This window comes from Pinus tabuliformis, chromosome 4_2, assembly GCF_031772625.1.
Source record: "Pinus tabuliformis cultivar Carrire ecotype Pingquan chromosome 4_2, CPIR1, whole genome shotgun sequence".
NCBI classification, from domain to species: domain Eukaryota; kingdom Viridiplantae; phylum Streptophyta; class Pinopsida; order Pinales; family Pinaceae; genus Pinus; species Pinus tabuliformis.
Window position 1 is genome coordinate 844,700,880 of NC_142304.1, and position 15,541 is coordinate 844,716,420.

Genomic DNA, 15,541 nt, shown 5'->3' on the forward strand with positions numbered 1-15,541 from the left:
CAACATTAATGCGATACACCTGACATTGATGCGACGCATGTGCTTTCACTTGACCGGCGGATGAGAATGTGCTTTAACCGGGCCAGCGGATGAGATACACGTGCCATTGACGGATTTTACGGGCGCAACCATCAAGGAGAAAGCTTCTTATATATACTCAGGGTCTCTGAGGATGAGCCATACTTGTTGGTTCGAAGGAGTCATACTTGCTGGTTAGACGGATAGACAAAAGTCCCGAAACACCATCCGTCCCAAAACACCATCCATCCCGAAACACCATCCCGGAGAAAGCTTCTTATATATACCCAGGGCCTTTAAGGATGAGCCATACTTACTGGTTCGAAACGCATAGACAAAAATCACGAAATAATGGACCAAAATGGTAGGTCCATCACGAAACGCATCACGAAACGCCTACACGAAGAAGGTCACACCGAAGTTATTCAATTACTTTACGAGGACATTTTCAGAGAGCCGCTCAGTCTAAAGGTTGGCAACCTACCATTTCTCTGGAATTTGAGTCTGGAAATTGTTAGTGGTCGTTTATTCAAGTATCTGTTGGCTTTTGGGTGTTAAATATAGTGATTGTAAGATTTTGAGAAACACAGATAGATCTAGATCTGTAAAACAATAACAAGCTTGCAAGGCAAAGAAGAAAGCGAGCAAGAATTGAGAAAGAATGAAAAGTGAATTCTACATTATGAGGTTGAGAATAAATACAAAAGCAACTAATGTTAAGCTTAGTTGTGCATGCAATAACTGAAGCTAACTAAAGCTAAGTGTGCTGTGCCGCATGCATGCAAGCAATGAGTTAACTACAGCTAGTCTAAGTCTACGGCTAGTCTACAGCTAGTGCATGTACACCAACACCCCCCCTTAAGCATAACTTAGGTGAGTGTGATGCAATAATGGATGGGTCCCGGCAACACGGCCATTTTAGGTACCCATATACAATGCATAAAAAATGAGGAAAGAAGGAAAACCCAGTGGGAAGAAAACCCCCCTCAAAATATAATGCAAAAATAGAGAAACGACAACTGCCTAGGCAGTTGTGTTCTTCACCCCGAGTCGATCTCGACGGGAACGGATTCCGGCCCGAATTCGAGCGTCCCGGAGAATTCCGACGGGCGGTCCACCATGCAGTGGGAGGAGCGGCGGCCCGTCTGCGTGCCGAGTTGGGTAGTGATGGAAAGCGTCCCAGCACCTTCTCCCAGTGGCAAGTCAAGGGGCATATCCATCTTCATCATGAGTGCCGCCAGTTTGTTCTGAACTTGATGGCAAAACAATTGCAATTCAACAAGTATATTCTGCAACACGAAGGCAGGCTGGTTCAATCCAGCTATCTGAGACCTTTTCGAAAACTCATTGGCAAATACGGTTTGCTTTCGATCTACGGAGATCTCCAGAAGAAGCTCCACGGAACGGCCGTAAATTTCCTGAGGTTCGACAGGCTCAGTGTGCACTTCATAGACGCAGTCCCCACCTTGACAATCGTAAGCGTTGAGCTTACTGCAGACGGCGGTGTCACAACCGACGGTGGAGAAGTCGGAGGATCGATCCCGGCGGAGTAGTCTTGATTTCAGATTCCCAGTCCGTTGCCACCAAATGGTATGCTGCTGCGACGTCCAAACCTTGGAAGTTTTCCGACGAACCCTCCTGCTCGCGAGGGTAAAGGATCGAGGCGCTGCAACTCGGGACGGAGGCGGTGCCGTCACGTCCACCGTCAACATGCCCGCGAAAATGGCCTCGGCCGAGCGAAGGCCGCCGCAGATGAGGGACATGAACCAAACCCTAACACTAGCGGATCGCTGGACTGAAAAATTAAAGCTCCGTTTGGACAATTCTTTGCAAACGTGAGGACCCGGGCATTGTCCAAATGCCATCGCAGCAGCCACGTTCGAATCGCCCATTCTTAAACTGCGAAAGAACGGTGGTGGAGATGGAGAAATCACCGCCCCAAAGACTCCCCAGTCCAGCTTGTACACCACCAGCGATGACTCCTTTCCTTTCCCAAGTCGTTCGTCAGACGAAGTCCGATGCGGGGTGTGAGGAGGTCGGGTCGGAGAAATAGAAGCAGACATCTCCCGTTTTCCGGATTTCCGCTTGGCCGTATCAGTCCAATACTGGCGATGAACAATGGAGGGATTCATAAACATACCCATCAGCACAGGCTTTTTCGATATTGCGGGAGCCCCCACCTTGCCACAGAGAGACTGGTCCAGCGAGCCACGGTTCATGAACCCGTAGACCAGGAGCCGGTGTGGGCGTAAGATTGTGAGCACGTTATAAAGCTCGGCCGCAACATCAGAAGGAAGTGGTCCAGAAAGCCCTTTGAATGACCTTGTCACGGGCTCGTAATCCGAGCGAGATTGAGAGTAAAGGGGCCAAGAATGCTGCGGCGGCGGCTGCGGATGCTGATCATAGAATGCAGGAAACGGCCCAGAATGATGAAGAGGCGGTGCTGCACCCAATAGTGGTTTGCTCTGAGCAGGGTTCAAAGCCGAACTCAATCCAGGGTTTAGGGGAGGATTGAGGGTTTGCAGTGGAGAATTTAAAGAACCCATGGAGGTCAAAGCCGGAGTCATAGCTTGGGCCTGACCAGATCCTGTTGCGAGGGACGCGGCCATGGCTGCTACATTATCCTTCTTTGGCTCATTTCCCGTGCATGCAACGTTTGCACAGCTAGTGCCTCTGATGGTGCCCTCCGACTGGTTAGGGTCACCATCGTCGGTTTCTTGGAGACCTTGGACGTAGTTGGTGGCGTACAGGCTGGCGACATGAGGGTCCTCCGGTTCTAAGCTAAAGCTTTCATGACAATTTCTATAGATTGCAATTGAATCCTCTACCATTTTAAGCATTTCATTTTGTTTTCCAAACAATTCTTCCAAAATTTTCCATACCTGATTTGGAGTTGAACATGATTCAACATAAAATAGCAGTTCCGGAGAAATAGAAAAACATAGGATGCCGAAGGCCTCGTCCATGCGATTGTAATATCTTGATTTCTCCACTGCCGATGTTGGTTCAACTTCCGTTTCCATGGTTATTCGAAATAAGCCTCTACTTCTGAGATGAAGTTGAATCTTTGGCTTCCATTCAAAATAGTTATATGGAGTGAGAATTGCCGATTGTGGAAACTCCAATTTAGACTCCATTCTTTGTTGTTGCTTCAATCTTCTGAACCTGCAAATAAATTGCTTGTGCACTGATTTACAAATCCCTGTGCTCTGATACCATGTAAGATTTTGAGAAACACAGATAGATCTAGATCTGTAAAACAATAACAAGCTTGCAAGGCAAAGAAGAAAGCGAGCAAGAATTGAGAAAGAATGAAAAGTGAATTCTACATTATGAGGTTGAGAATAAATACAAAAGCAACTAATGTTAAGCTTAGTTGTGCATGCAATAACTGAAGCTAACTAAAGCTAAGTGTGCTGTGCCGCATGCATGCAAGCAATGAGTTAACTACAGCTAGTCTAAGTCTACGGCTAGTCTACAGCTAGTGCATGTACACCAACAGTGATGTCTGGCGTTTATTAGATTTTGTGTATCTTTTGTGCTTTGGGGTTTGATGCGGAGGTGGTTCATTCACAGACTTTCACAGAGGATTTTGTGCATCCGTCCGAAGGTATGGCACCTCTATCGTCCGCCTGTTCCGAGGCTCTTTTTAACCATCGCAATTTACCATGGGTTTCAGCGGCGGACTTGACCAGAGGTATAACATTTGAGCCTTAATGGTACTTATATTTAAGTATAGATTGGCCTTTGGTAAGCATTACCCCCTGACTAGCGTCGAGGTTGCTCTTGCAGTCTGTAAAATTTATCTTAATTATGTTGTTTTGTCTATAGTTTTCTAAAGTGACTCTTTTACTCCTGTAACTCTGTGATTTCAGTTTAATTACAATGGGAATTGTAATGTCAAGATCGGCATTATCCCGGAGGCATATCTCGGGGTCTCTAAAATTGTGTGCTTTTAATCTATGTGCAATTTTCTGAGGGTTACCTCTCTGTTCTGGTCTTCTAAAGCCCCTTGTATTTTGACTTTCAGACGCGTGTCTCTCTGTTACTTTATGGTATTTTTAGTGTAATGATAATTGTTGATTTGCATTACTCTTTCTTTTGACTCTTTTATTACTGTTACTTTATGGTATTTCCATTGTTACAATGATAATTGTTGGTTTGCAGCGGTCCGGTACACCGTTTTTAAAGATGTGTGTACTCCGGCGGGCACCAATGTCCAGAGCGTTCATTCTACGCAGTTGGTGCTGCGTCTAATTGGGGACAAGCATATGTTTGTTAGCCTGCCACTTTTCTCTCTATTTCAGATTTTTGAATATTTCTGGAATTTGATTTAAGAAATCTGCTTTATAAGATTTTGGAATATTTCTAAAAATCTGATGCATCCTGTCCATCAGATCCCGGGAATATGACATTACTTCCAATGTATCTAAGCTCTCAACTTCTGAAGTTATCGTCTTGCCACGCGGGTTTTGACAAAGATCTGCATGCTCCCTATCAGACGGAGCGACACATCCGGAATCCACTTTCTGGATGTTGTAGTCGGCCAGTGTGCATCTGTTTTTAAATGCCTTACCTGGGATTTTATACTCTACAACCTCTGCTGGTCAGGTGGGATACACGCCTCATACGGTTCTTAAGTCTTCACATCATCAATTGTGTCTGATATCTGGTTTTCTGGTTGCAGCATGCCATCTCTCAGAACAAGTTCTCGACATGCCAACCGCTTCGACGAAGCACACGGTGCGAGGTCGATTCCGATTCTGTTATCGGCAGATGTCCGGCGCCCAGCAATGCTTTGGCTGTAAGCAATGGAGGGTAGGTGGTTTAGCAGTCCAGTGAGGATATTTATTAATTAAATACGGTCAGGCTGTCTATCTTCACTGTTAAATTTATATATATCCTCACTGTTAAATTGATACAGTGAGGATATATATAAATTTAACAGTGAAGATACACAGCCTGACCGCATTTAATTAATAAATATCCTAAATAAGCTCTGACATTGCTTATTTACAAGGCTTGTCAAGGCCAAGATCATGGGTTTTCGTTTTTATGTGCCACTGTTATGTGTTAGGCTTAAATACTGTATTGTATGGTTAAATTTGAGCTAGTTTGAGAACCCACTTTAGTAACGAAGATTTGTTTCAAGCTGTGAAAAGAGATTTGTTTTAATTCGTGCTCGTTAATACAAACTCTCGTGTTACCTTTTCTCCCAAGTGGTTTTGTTGTTGCTCGTATTGTGGAATTAATTGTAATGAAAGGGTAAACAGGGCAGATTTAATAAGCTATTGAGTAATTAATTAGTAGACTCGTTCGGATCTATACAAGGGAGGAACTATTCGTTTGCATACAAAATAACAAGAGAATGGTAATACTTATTAGTGGAGATATTTTTTTTACAAACAATTACAATACAATGAGAATATTAAAAAACTTTACAAACCATTATAATATAATTGTAACACTCGCTTGTAAACAATTATTACAATACAAGTGCAAGTGATAATTCTTTTATTTTAATAAAAATAAAAATAGTTTAATAAGAAATTTTATATTATTATTAAATAATTTTTTTCTTCCGCGTTAAGAAAGTTTATGAAATTCATATTATTGTTTTATTTGTGATAAAATTTCAAATTTATATTATTATTAAAATAATTTTTTATTTTGGATTAAAAAGTTTAATAAAATTCATATTAGTGTTTAATTTGTTTTAAAATTTGAACTAAATGAAGATAAAGAATTTTATGACATCATTATGGAGGATGCAGATTAAAATGGCAAACAAATGCTTCCAGATCCAGGATTTCTGTCTCCCTAACATATAACTCACATCTATGTTTTTGTTCTCATGTTATGTCTTTTCTTATGCTAGGATCTTACATCGGTACTATACATAGCAAAAGGTATGAACGTAACTTCTCTGCTGGCATGGAATACAGTTTTGTTTAACAGCTGAAGATAATATGCTTCCAATCTCCATCATTATTCTGTATACAAACAGAACTTTCTTCATAACTTCCGCCATACTTATAGATGTGAAAAAATATCGCACAGCTGTCTATGTAAAGGCATTTTGTTGATTATATAATATCAATATAAAGCTTTTTTCATGCTGAAAAACAACACTACTTAATTAAAATAGTAAAATGAATTATATTATTATTAAAATAATTTTTATTTCCAATTAAGAAATTGTATCAAATTTATATTATTGTTTTATTTGTTTTTAAATTTAAATTAAATAAAAATGATGAATTTTATGATTTCACAATTGTTTATACAATATAATTAAAATAATAAAATAAGATTCTTATATGAGTAGGGTTTTATTTGCCCGATTAGGATAAAAGGATTATAAATAAGATTATTATATGAGTAGGGATTTATTTGCTAGATTAGGATAAAAGGATAGTTAGGCTTTGTAGAGTTGGGTTCAAGTATTTAGAGGTGATTAGACATTAAAGGTTTGTGAGTTACAGGATCAAGGTCGGGGATGAATTATGTTGTTAAAGTTTGAGAATTGTGGTGATGTTTGATAGTAGCGGATAGTGTTTTGGCGATATAAATTGATGAGTTTTTGGTGATACTTGTAGCAATCAATTATAATATTGGCCAAGTTAGGGGATCGAGGTTAGGGATGAATTATGGTCTAAAGTTTGAGAATTGTATTTACATTTGATAGTAGCGGATAGTGTTTTGGAGATATTAATTGATGAGTTTTCAGTGATACTTGTAGCAATCAATCATAACATTGATAGTAGTCAAGGTTTAGGGTTAGAAGATGTGAAGGTTAGGTTTCATGGGCTGATAAATAGCAATGACTTAATATTCTCAATTTATATTAAGCTTTCTCATAACTATAGGATGTTGATGGTGATGACTTGAGATTACAGCTTGGTAACTTGTATTTGAAAATTATTCATAATTGGGATAATGATAACAATTACTTGTATGTGTCTTTGAGGCTTGCTCATAATTGGGTAATGATAACAATGACTTATGTATAAGGGACTAGCGGTTATAGGGTTTAAACTGGACAAGGATTCTGTTTAGGATTACAATGTAAAGAGGATGTAAACTTGGTTGGGTTTAGGGTTATGATGCAAAGAGGATGTAAACTTAAAGGAGAAAAATATAATGTAAAAAATTGACATGCCTAAGCCCAAAAACAGTTATTGGGTTTGAGCATTATAGTGATGCTTTGCGATCCCATATTATGGTACTGTTATTAAAGGTCAATTAGAAGTTCGGGGTTCTAATGATTTGGGGTTGATATTTGATAGGGGTTATAAATTGTTAGGTTTATGTATGTGGGGATATTTGATAAGGGTTTGAAATTACAAGGTTTGTGTCTGTGTTGGGTATTATATAGGTATGTAGTGATGGGATGGTAAGGATTTCATGGGGATATTAGTAAGTCATGTTGGGGGTTAAAGCTATCTATAGGTGTTTGAAATAAATTTTTTATTTTATATATACCACTTGTCAACTTTATATTAAATATAGAAGAGATTATATATCTTCTTCAAATTAAGTTGTAATATTAATATTAATTTAAATACTATGTGTGAAATCCATATTGATTAATGAAGAAATTACATATCTCCCTCATATTAAAAAAATAAAATATTTATATATATTTACTTTATCTTTTTATATAATCTTATTAAAAAAATTGATTTTTATTTTATTTTTATTTTATCTAATTAAAATTAACATAAAATAATTAAAATTAATATATATATATATATATATTAATTTGGGGCTGCAGCATCTCCAGAGAATCATGGAGGAAGATTGAGCAAATCCAGAAGCGTTTTATAACTTATAACCTGAAAATTAAAAGTAATACACCCTATCCTATTCTCCTTATAGAAGCAGGTCTTTCTTCTATTGAGAGCCTAGCTATGCTCAGGTTTCTGATGTACAAGCACAAGCTCAATAACATAGACAATCATAGACTTCCTAAGCTAGCTTTAACTTCCAGCCAAAATCACCTGAGGCTTAACCGAGGATGGCATAAGGACACAAGGGCCTGGTTAAACTATTGGGAGATCAATGAGAATGATGCTTTGCAAAACATAAATAACATTAAAGATATTGTTACTTCTAAGTTCAAAGAAAAATTGTGGTGTGAGAAAGATTTAGCGTCTAAAAGAAAATTAAGTTATTATAAGAAGGTCATCAACCCCACCCTTGAGGATCAAAAGTATCTCTCTATTCTAACTAGCTCAAAAAAGAAAATTAATATAGCAAAGATTAGAACGAATTCTCATGAGCTCCATAGTGAGACTGGCCGCTGGGTAGTTCCTAAAACGCCATGGATGGAAAGGATCTGCCATATTTGTGAGAATAAGAGCATCGAGGATGAAAACCACTTCCTCTTAGAGTGCCTTGCATACAACCACATTAGATCTCAATTTCACAACCTTTGTTATAATACTGACCTTTCTAGCCTTTTACAATGCCAAAATTATAGTGAACTCGGGAGGCTTCTCTCCAAGCTTTTTGAGCATCGGAATAAAATCATAAATCAAAATAAATAATTCGTCTTTTTAGGTCCGATAGATCATTATTTGGTCTCAGTGGACGTTAACAACCATCATCATCATCATCATCATATATATATATATATATATATATATATATATATATAAATACTATAATTAATTTTTACTATTGATATTGAATATTATTTATTAATTTTAAATATAACATTGACAATATCTTGATTTAAACACCTCTCACTGTACAAATTATAATAAAATATAATAATATAATTTTAATTAAAATTTTCATTTTAGCATTTACAATTAACATGGTTGTCTAATACAAATGTTTCATACCCAACTCAATGAACCATTGTTTTTGTAGTCTAGCGATGTGATGTCATTGGAAGCTTATCTAATTTTTTGTCCACTCCTACGGAAATTGGATTATTTTAAGTTAATGGTGGTAAAAATAAAGCTTACACAAATTTATGGTGAAAATTTACAAATTTTTAACTTACAACACTAGCGACTCTTCGTTAGATTAACAACTCTTTTGTTGGATTAGCATCACATTAAGTTTTTCAAAGTATTTATTATACTTTCGAGAAGTCATATACTTTTAAAAGGCACAAAGTATATAGTGATCAATATATCAATAAATGTTCAAAGTATTTATTATACTTTCGAGAAGTCATATACTTTTAAAAGGCACAAAGTATATAGTGATCAATATATCAATAAATGTATATAAGATCAATGTTTATTTATTTTTTAAATGTAAATATTACTGTGAGTTTTATATTCTTCGTTAGATTAACAATCAATAGTCTTCGTTAGATTAACAACTGTATCATTGGATTAGCATCGCATTAAGTTTTCTAGTTCTTTATTATACTTTCGAGAAGGCATTTACTTTTAAAAGGCACACGTATATAGTGATCAATATATCAATAAACGTATATAAAATCAATGTTTATTTATTTTTTAAATGTAAATATTACTGTGAGTTTTAAATTTTTTCTTTAAGATATTTAATTTATATTTTCAAGATTTTATATTAGATATTCAAGATTTCATATTAATTTTATATTTTTCTTCACTTATTTCGATAAATATTATTTTTTTATTGCATATATTTTTAAATTCAAATTACATATTCTTCATTCGTTATTACATGTTTTTAAATTCAAATTCTATTACATATGTAAAGTTTTCCTATCCCATGTTTGCCACCCCCATTGTAAGCACATTTCGCTTTAAGGCACAATTTAAGTTCTATTACATACGTAAAGTTTGCCAACCCCATTGCAAGCACACTTCTTCTGAAGCCACATGTCAAGGGTGATACTTCTTTGACACCATATGCGCTCTGCATGTTAGGGTGACACCACACTAGTCAAGGGTGATACTTCTTTGACACCACATGCGCTCTACATGTCAGGGTCACACCACACCTTTCCCTTTAGGGACACAACTTCTTCTTAGTTTTGTACATAGAAATTACTCAATGAATGACATTAAAATTCTAAATAATGATGGTCATCAGAATTCATAACTAACAATTAAAGGAGAGACATGAACAAGAACTAATTATTGATTGAGTTTAATGTCACATGGTTTGGGTTCGAGTTTGGATTTAGTAATGATTAGGTTCAGTTTGAGTTCGAATTTTTTAATAAGGTTCGCTATAAGATTCGTTTATATATATATATATATATATATATATATATATATATATATAAACAAATTATAAGATAAAATAATAAGAAATCGATATCAGTAAACATCAAAAATGCTATCACGAACATGGAAACTGCAAGGATAAATTACAAGCTTGAGTTGTGACATGAAGTTATGAGTTTTGATCTATGGACTTGTCCAATGGCTATGAGGTTCAAGGAAGTTCGTCGAACCTCAATTTTTTTTAAGGTTCTCCAAAACTCGAACCTCAAGGTTAAAGTTCAATGAACCTTGTGACATAGATTGAGGTAATCTAAGGTTAAATTTGTGAATAGGAATGGCCATTAGAATCGAGATAGAAACAAGAGAACTAACTATTAATTGAGGTAATCGAGGTAATCTTGAACTTGATTAATTGGGGTAATCTCTTACCTAAGGATTAAATGTCATTATCTTTTAATTTTTTCATTTTTTAAGAATGAGAAGTTTTTCTTTTTCATTGTGGTTCATCGACCTCAAAGATCAATGCTTGCCACATCCACAAAATATTTTTACCAGGCAGATCCACCCGAAAGGATCATTTCTTGTCGACTTGACCACGGAGCCTCACCTCGAGAGCATCAAGGGAATTGAATATGTGCCCTCTTAGTAGCAAAGGTGCTTTAACGACAAGGACTCGACTAATTGAGCTAACCCTCGAGGCTAGCATGAGATGAAATATTATGTTCCCTTCATTTTTTTAATCATTTTTAGACATGAGATGAAAGATTTTGTTTCCTATTTTTAATAATGGAATGAAAGATTTATATATACCTTACTTATATTTTCTAGTGGACTCCAAAAGAAACTTTGTTCTTCGGCTGCAAAAAGGACACCCTTTTTGTTCAATTGGAGCAATGGATATATTGAATGGAAGAAGCCATTGTGATACTGCACCACAAAACTTGCGTGAAACAACCAATTAATCCAATAATTTTTGAACTTCTACCATACTCTACAAAATATGGCATTAACATACATGATAGGCAATAATAACCTAGAATTGTTCATCTATTCGCACATTTTTGCGAACGAACGAACATGTTTGGCATGGCCAAGTACGAGAAAGGAAGCAATGTGACAACACGACATCAAGCGAAACAACGACCATATAAGACTCTGCACCATGCCATGCGGAGGTGAAACTGTGACACACCATGAGGACATCCATCACTCAGCAACACTATAGTTGGACATGCAGCAGCAGTAGCACGAATGTTCCATCACTATCATGTGGAGTCTTATCATGAATCATGTCGTCCACATCTCTACTGTGGGCCATACTGTCAATCAATGTAATGTAACGTGGAAGTCCAAGATACCCACTTGTCATATCAAGAGTCATGTAAAGTTGAAAGGTTATAGAAGTCAAATAGTCACGAGGGAAGTTGAACAATGACAAGGGTTAGTGTCACCCTAAGATGAAAAAATATAATATGATAATACAAAATCTAATAAAAAATCTAAGATGATAATACAATGTTTTTTCTGACAAGAACAATCCCAACATTCAGTAAAATCAATCTCTAACTCATGAGCAATCTCTTGGCCAACACTTAGCCAATTCTCCTGCTCTCCAAGTCCCTATTTCCTTGCGCCCTTGGTCAAATAATTTGGATGAATACAATATGCTCTACTCAACCTTGAGCTTAACTTGCACAAGCATTTCCTATCCTCCACCTGATGACTTCCTTTGCCCAATGCTTAGCCAAAATTCCAAGCCTCCAAGCTTCTAATTATTTGCACAATTCCTAAGAGAATTAACCTGTATTTCAAGGGAAATCCTCATTGCGCAATCCTTTCAAGGATCAGTTCCTGATTGCATGCACTATCAGTGCAACTCAGAAAAATCTAAAACAAATAGTACACTCCCATGCACTCTATTCTCAACTAGGTCTTTCTCAAAATCGACATGCATGAGATTCTGATGAGGGAATATTCAGTTAACTGGAGTAGCACTAGTTGAGTGCACTAATGCATCAATTGACTATTAACTCACTATTAGTTCTTCAAACAATTTGAAACTAATTTCACTGAACTTAATTCAATAAACTGAGTTAACTAATTACAACTCATACTAAACAAATCCTGGACCCATATAATATGGGGAGAACATATACATGACTTCAAAAAGACTTCCAAATTGAAATTCCTAAGCTAATTAAGTTAATTAAACTTAATTAACTATTTACAAGTTGATATGAGAATAGAATTCGATTTTAATTCTCAGTTTAATTCAAGGACAAATTAAACTGGAATTTCTGGATTCTATTTTTATCATTTCTTGTTGCTATTTTCAACACTCCCTCTCAACAAGAAAGGATTTCAACTCGACCCCGATCCTAAACCTTTGGAATTCTTTGTATGCAACACCTCTCTCTAGTGTTGTTGCTCCAACAACTCCAGAAACAAAACAAAAAATCCAACCTGAATTAGACTGATGCTTCTGTCATCAAAGTCTTTGACTGCTATTTCCTCTGTTGACTGAAAGCTCTACACTTCTGTTGACTCTTCCTTTTTGCACTTGTTTTCAACCCTCTCTACGCTCCTTCAGTATCTTACTGCTCTAGCCTATGTCACTTTGATCTCTGACTGCATCAATCCTACTGATTCCTCCCACTACTATGTACTTTGGGATCCCATAGCAAGGTACGATCCATGAGATAAAATTGCTCAATGGACCCTACCCAATTTCAACCCTATTCGGACTATCACATCAAATCACCCCACCTCTCACTGGAGGTATGACTGCATGTGATCCCTCCGCCCACTTGGCTTGAAATTCCCCCCTACTGGAGGTCTCTGCATGACTGGATGCCTCCACTCGGTCTCCTCTCGACTTATCCAATTGTGGCTGCTCCACAATTGTCTGAGACTGCTTCTTCTCTGCTTGAGTGGATCTCTCCACACAGTCTCCTCTCAACTTCTCTAGTTGTGGTTGCTTCACAACTTCCTGAAGCTGCTTCAGAGGCTTCTTCTGGGGCTGCATGTTGAGAGGTAATTTACTCTCCCTTTCAACCACCAAGTCTCTAACCTTCGCCTTGCTCCTCAAGGTTTTGCATGCATCTTGAAACTCAAGAGGATATAGGTTCTTGACCAGTGCACTGATCTGTTTTACCTGTCCCGTGGTGTTGTGTCTAAGGAAAACCTTTCCCTTACAAAAAACCACATCATAGCCACGGTCTTCCAATACTGCGACTGAAACAAGATTCTTCTTTAGTCCTAGAACATACATCACATCTATGATCATGAGAGGGGAGTCAGACTCCCTTTTAAAGGTAACTGTACCAATCTCAGTAGCTCTATACCTATCGTCATCTCCAAAATCTATGCTCTGCTTGAGGTCTTTCTCCTCAAAATCACTAAAGAGATCTCTATTCCCCGTCATATGGAATGAGGCACTGCTGTCAAGATACCACACGCCTCCCATGGCAGTGCCGACCATGCATGCAATGAGAGTGAAATAAAGTTAAAATTGTGAAGTTAGAGCCTCACCTACTGCCGCTACTGTCGGCTCCTTCTTACTTGCTTTCTTCTGTGTGCAGTTCTTGGCATAGTGCCCGCGCTCGTGACAGTGAAAACACTTGACTTTCTTCAATCCCATCTTCTTTCCGCCCTCCTCGCCTTGGGACTTCTTTCCCTTGGCCCATTTTTCCTTACTTGTTAAAACACAATCCTCTTCCACTTCCTTTGAAGAGGTCCCATCTTTGGTGTTCCTCCTGATCTCATCCTGCATCAAGTCCAACCACAATCGTTCCCAATTTGGAAACTTCTTCTGACCATTGATAGAGTCTTGATAACTATTCCAACTCTTTGGGAGTCCAAGAAGAGAAAGGGTCACCATATCTTCCTCTGTCTCACCGTCACAGAATCTTCTAGAAAAATAAGTGATTTTAAATCAACGATATCTCCCTCATTTGAACTTCGATTCGGCTGATTTTTATTTTTTTAATTTGGTTTTTTTCACAAAGAATCCAAATATGTTATTTATTTCTGAAAATTTTGCAAAAAAAAATCATATCTTCTCTGCAAACTCGCGACCCAAAACTCAAAACTTCGAAATCTCCTCTAGTATATTGTTCTCAGCTCCGATACCATGTAGAAAATCCTGTAGATTCACAAGCTCATGTAATCTACCAAAACAAGAGACAAGAACCTACTTCTACTCTTTATAGCGGAAGCCCATAAAGATTGAGCAAAACAATCCTCGACAAGAGGAAGAATATCAATGGCACATAACACAATAAATATCTGGGGAACGCCACAACTCAAAACCCCACTCTCTATATTGCATTAATCAGAAATCCACGATGATAATACAATGCTTGTTCTAACAAGAACAATCCTAGCGCTCAGTAAAATCAACTCCAACTCACAAGCAAGATTTTGGCCAACACTTAGCCAATTTTCCTACTCTTCAAGTCCCTATTTCCTTGTGCCCTTGGTCAAAGAATTTGGATGAATACAATAAGCTCTGCTCAACCTTAAACTTAACTTGAACAAGTATTTCCTATCCTCCCCCTAATGACTTCTTTTATCCAATTCTTAGCGAAATTTCCAAGCCTCCAAGCTTCTAACTGTTTGCACAATTCCTGAGAGAATTAGTCTGTATTTAAAGGGAAATCCTCACTGCGCAATCCTTTCAAGGATCAGTTCCTGATTATATGCACTATCATTGCAACTTAGAAAAATATAAAACAAATAGGACACTGTCCCTGCACTCTAGTTTCAATTATGTCTTTCTCATAATCGACATGCATGAGTTTCTGATAAGGGAATCTTCAGTTAAGTGGAGTAGCACTAGTTGAGAGCACTAAAGCATCAACTGAATGTTAACTTACTATTACTTCCTCAAACAGTTTGGAACTAGTTTAATTGGACTTAACTCAATAAACCGAGTTAACTAATTATAACTCATACTTAACTCATCATCGACCCCTATAATATAGGGAGAACATATACATGACTTCAGAAAGACTTCAAACTCGAAATTCCTAAGCTAATAAAGTTAATTAAACTTAATTATTTGCAAGTTGTTATGAGAAAAGAATTTGATTTTAATTCTCAGTTTAATTTAAGGACAAATTAAACTAGAATTTTTTGGATTCTATTTTTATCATTTCTTGTTGTTATTTTCAACAATAATCACAGGACACGTAGTAAGTTGCATATAGCTCTATGACTATGATTTTGGCAAGGTCACTTTCCTTATATTTAGAGGCAGTTATGGACAAGCCATGATGATTTGATTGTAAGGATGCAGCGATTAATGATATCTAATTAATGACACTCGCTTTTATCAACAT

At 37.1% G+C, this 15,541-nt stretch overlaps 1 protein-coding gene across 3 annotated transcripts; it reads left to right on the top strand.

Moving 5' to 3' along the window:
- Positions 1 to 200: 200 nt before the first annotated feature.
- Positions 201 to 5,237, top strand: LOC149172313 (uncharacterized). 3 transcript variants are annotated; one of them, XM_089424304.1, is made up of 5 exons: positions 201 to 489; positions 3,595 to 3,715; positions 4,186 to 4,295; positions 4,416 to 4,629; positions 4,706 to 5,237. In XM_089424304.1, the coding sequence occupies exons 1-4, from the start codon at positions 370 to 372 to the stop codon at positions 4,428 to 4,430; spliced, it is 366 nt and encodes a 121-aa protein (XP_089280430.1). In that variant the 5' UTR covers positions 201 to 369; the 3' UTR covers positions 4,431 to 4,629; positions 4,706 to 5,237. The 3 variants fall into 3 exon arrangements, with proteins under 3 accessions (XP_089280430.1, XP_089280428.1, XP_089280429.1); XM_089424302.1 differs by having other exon boundaries at positions 4,186 to 4,291; XM_089424303.1 differs by lacking the exon at positions 4,186 to 4,295.
- Positions 5,238 to 15,541: the final 10,304 nt, after the last annotated feature.

Bases quoted from the DNA above. Each gene is read 5' to 3' on its own strand.
- LOC149172313 (XM_089424302.1), top strand. From the start codon at position 370: ATGGACCAAAATGGTAGGTCCATCACGAAACGCATCACGAAACGCCTA. The intron at 490-3,594 runs GTTGGCAACCTA...GTTCATTCACAG, and splicing joins GAGAGCCGCTCAGTCTAAAG to ACTTTCACAGAGGATTTTGT. The intron at 3,716-4,185 runs GTATAACATTTG...GTTGGTTTGCAG, and splicing joins AGCGGCGGACTTGACCAGAG to CGGTCCGGTACACCGTTTTT.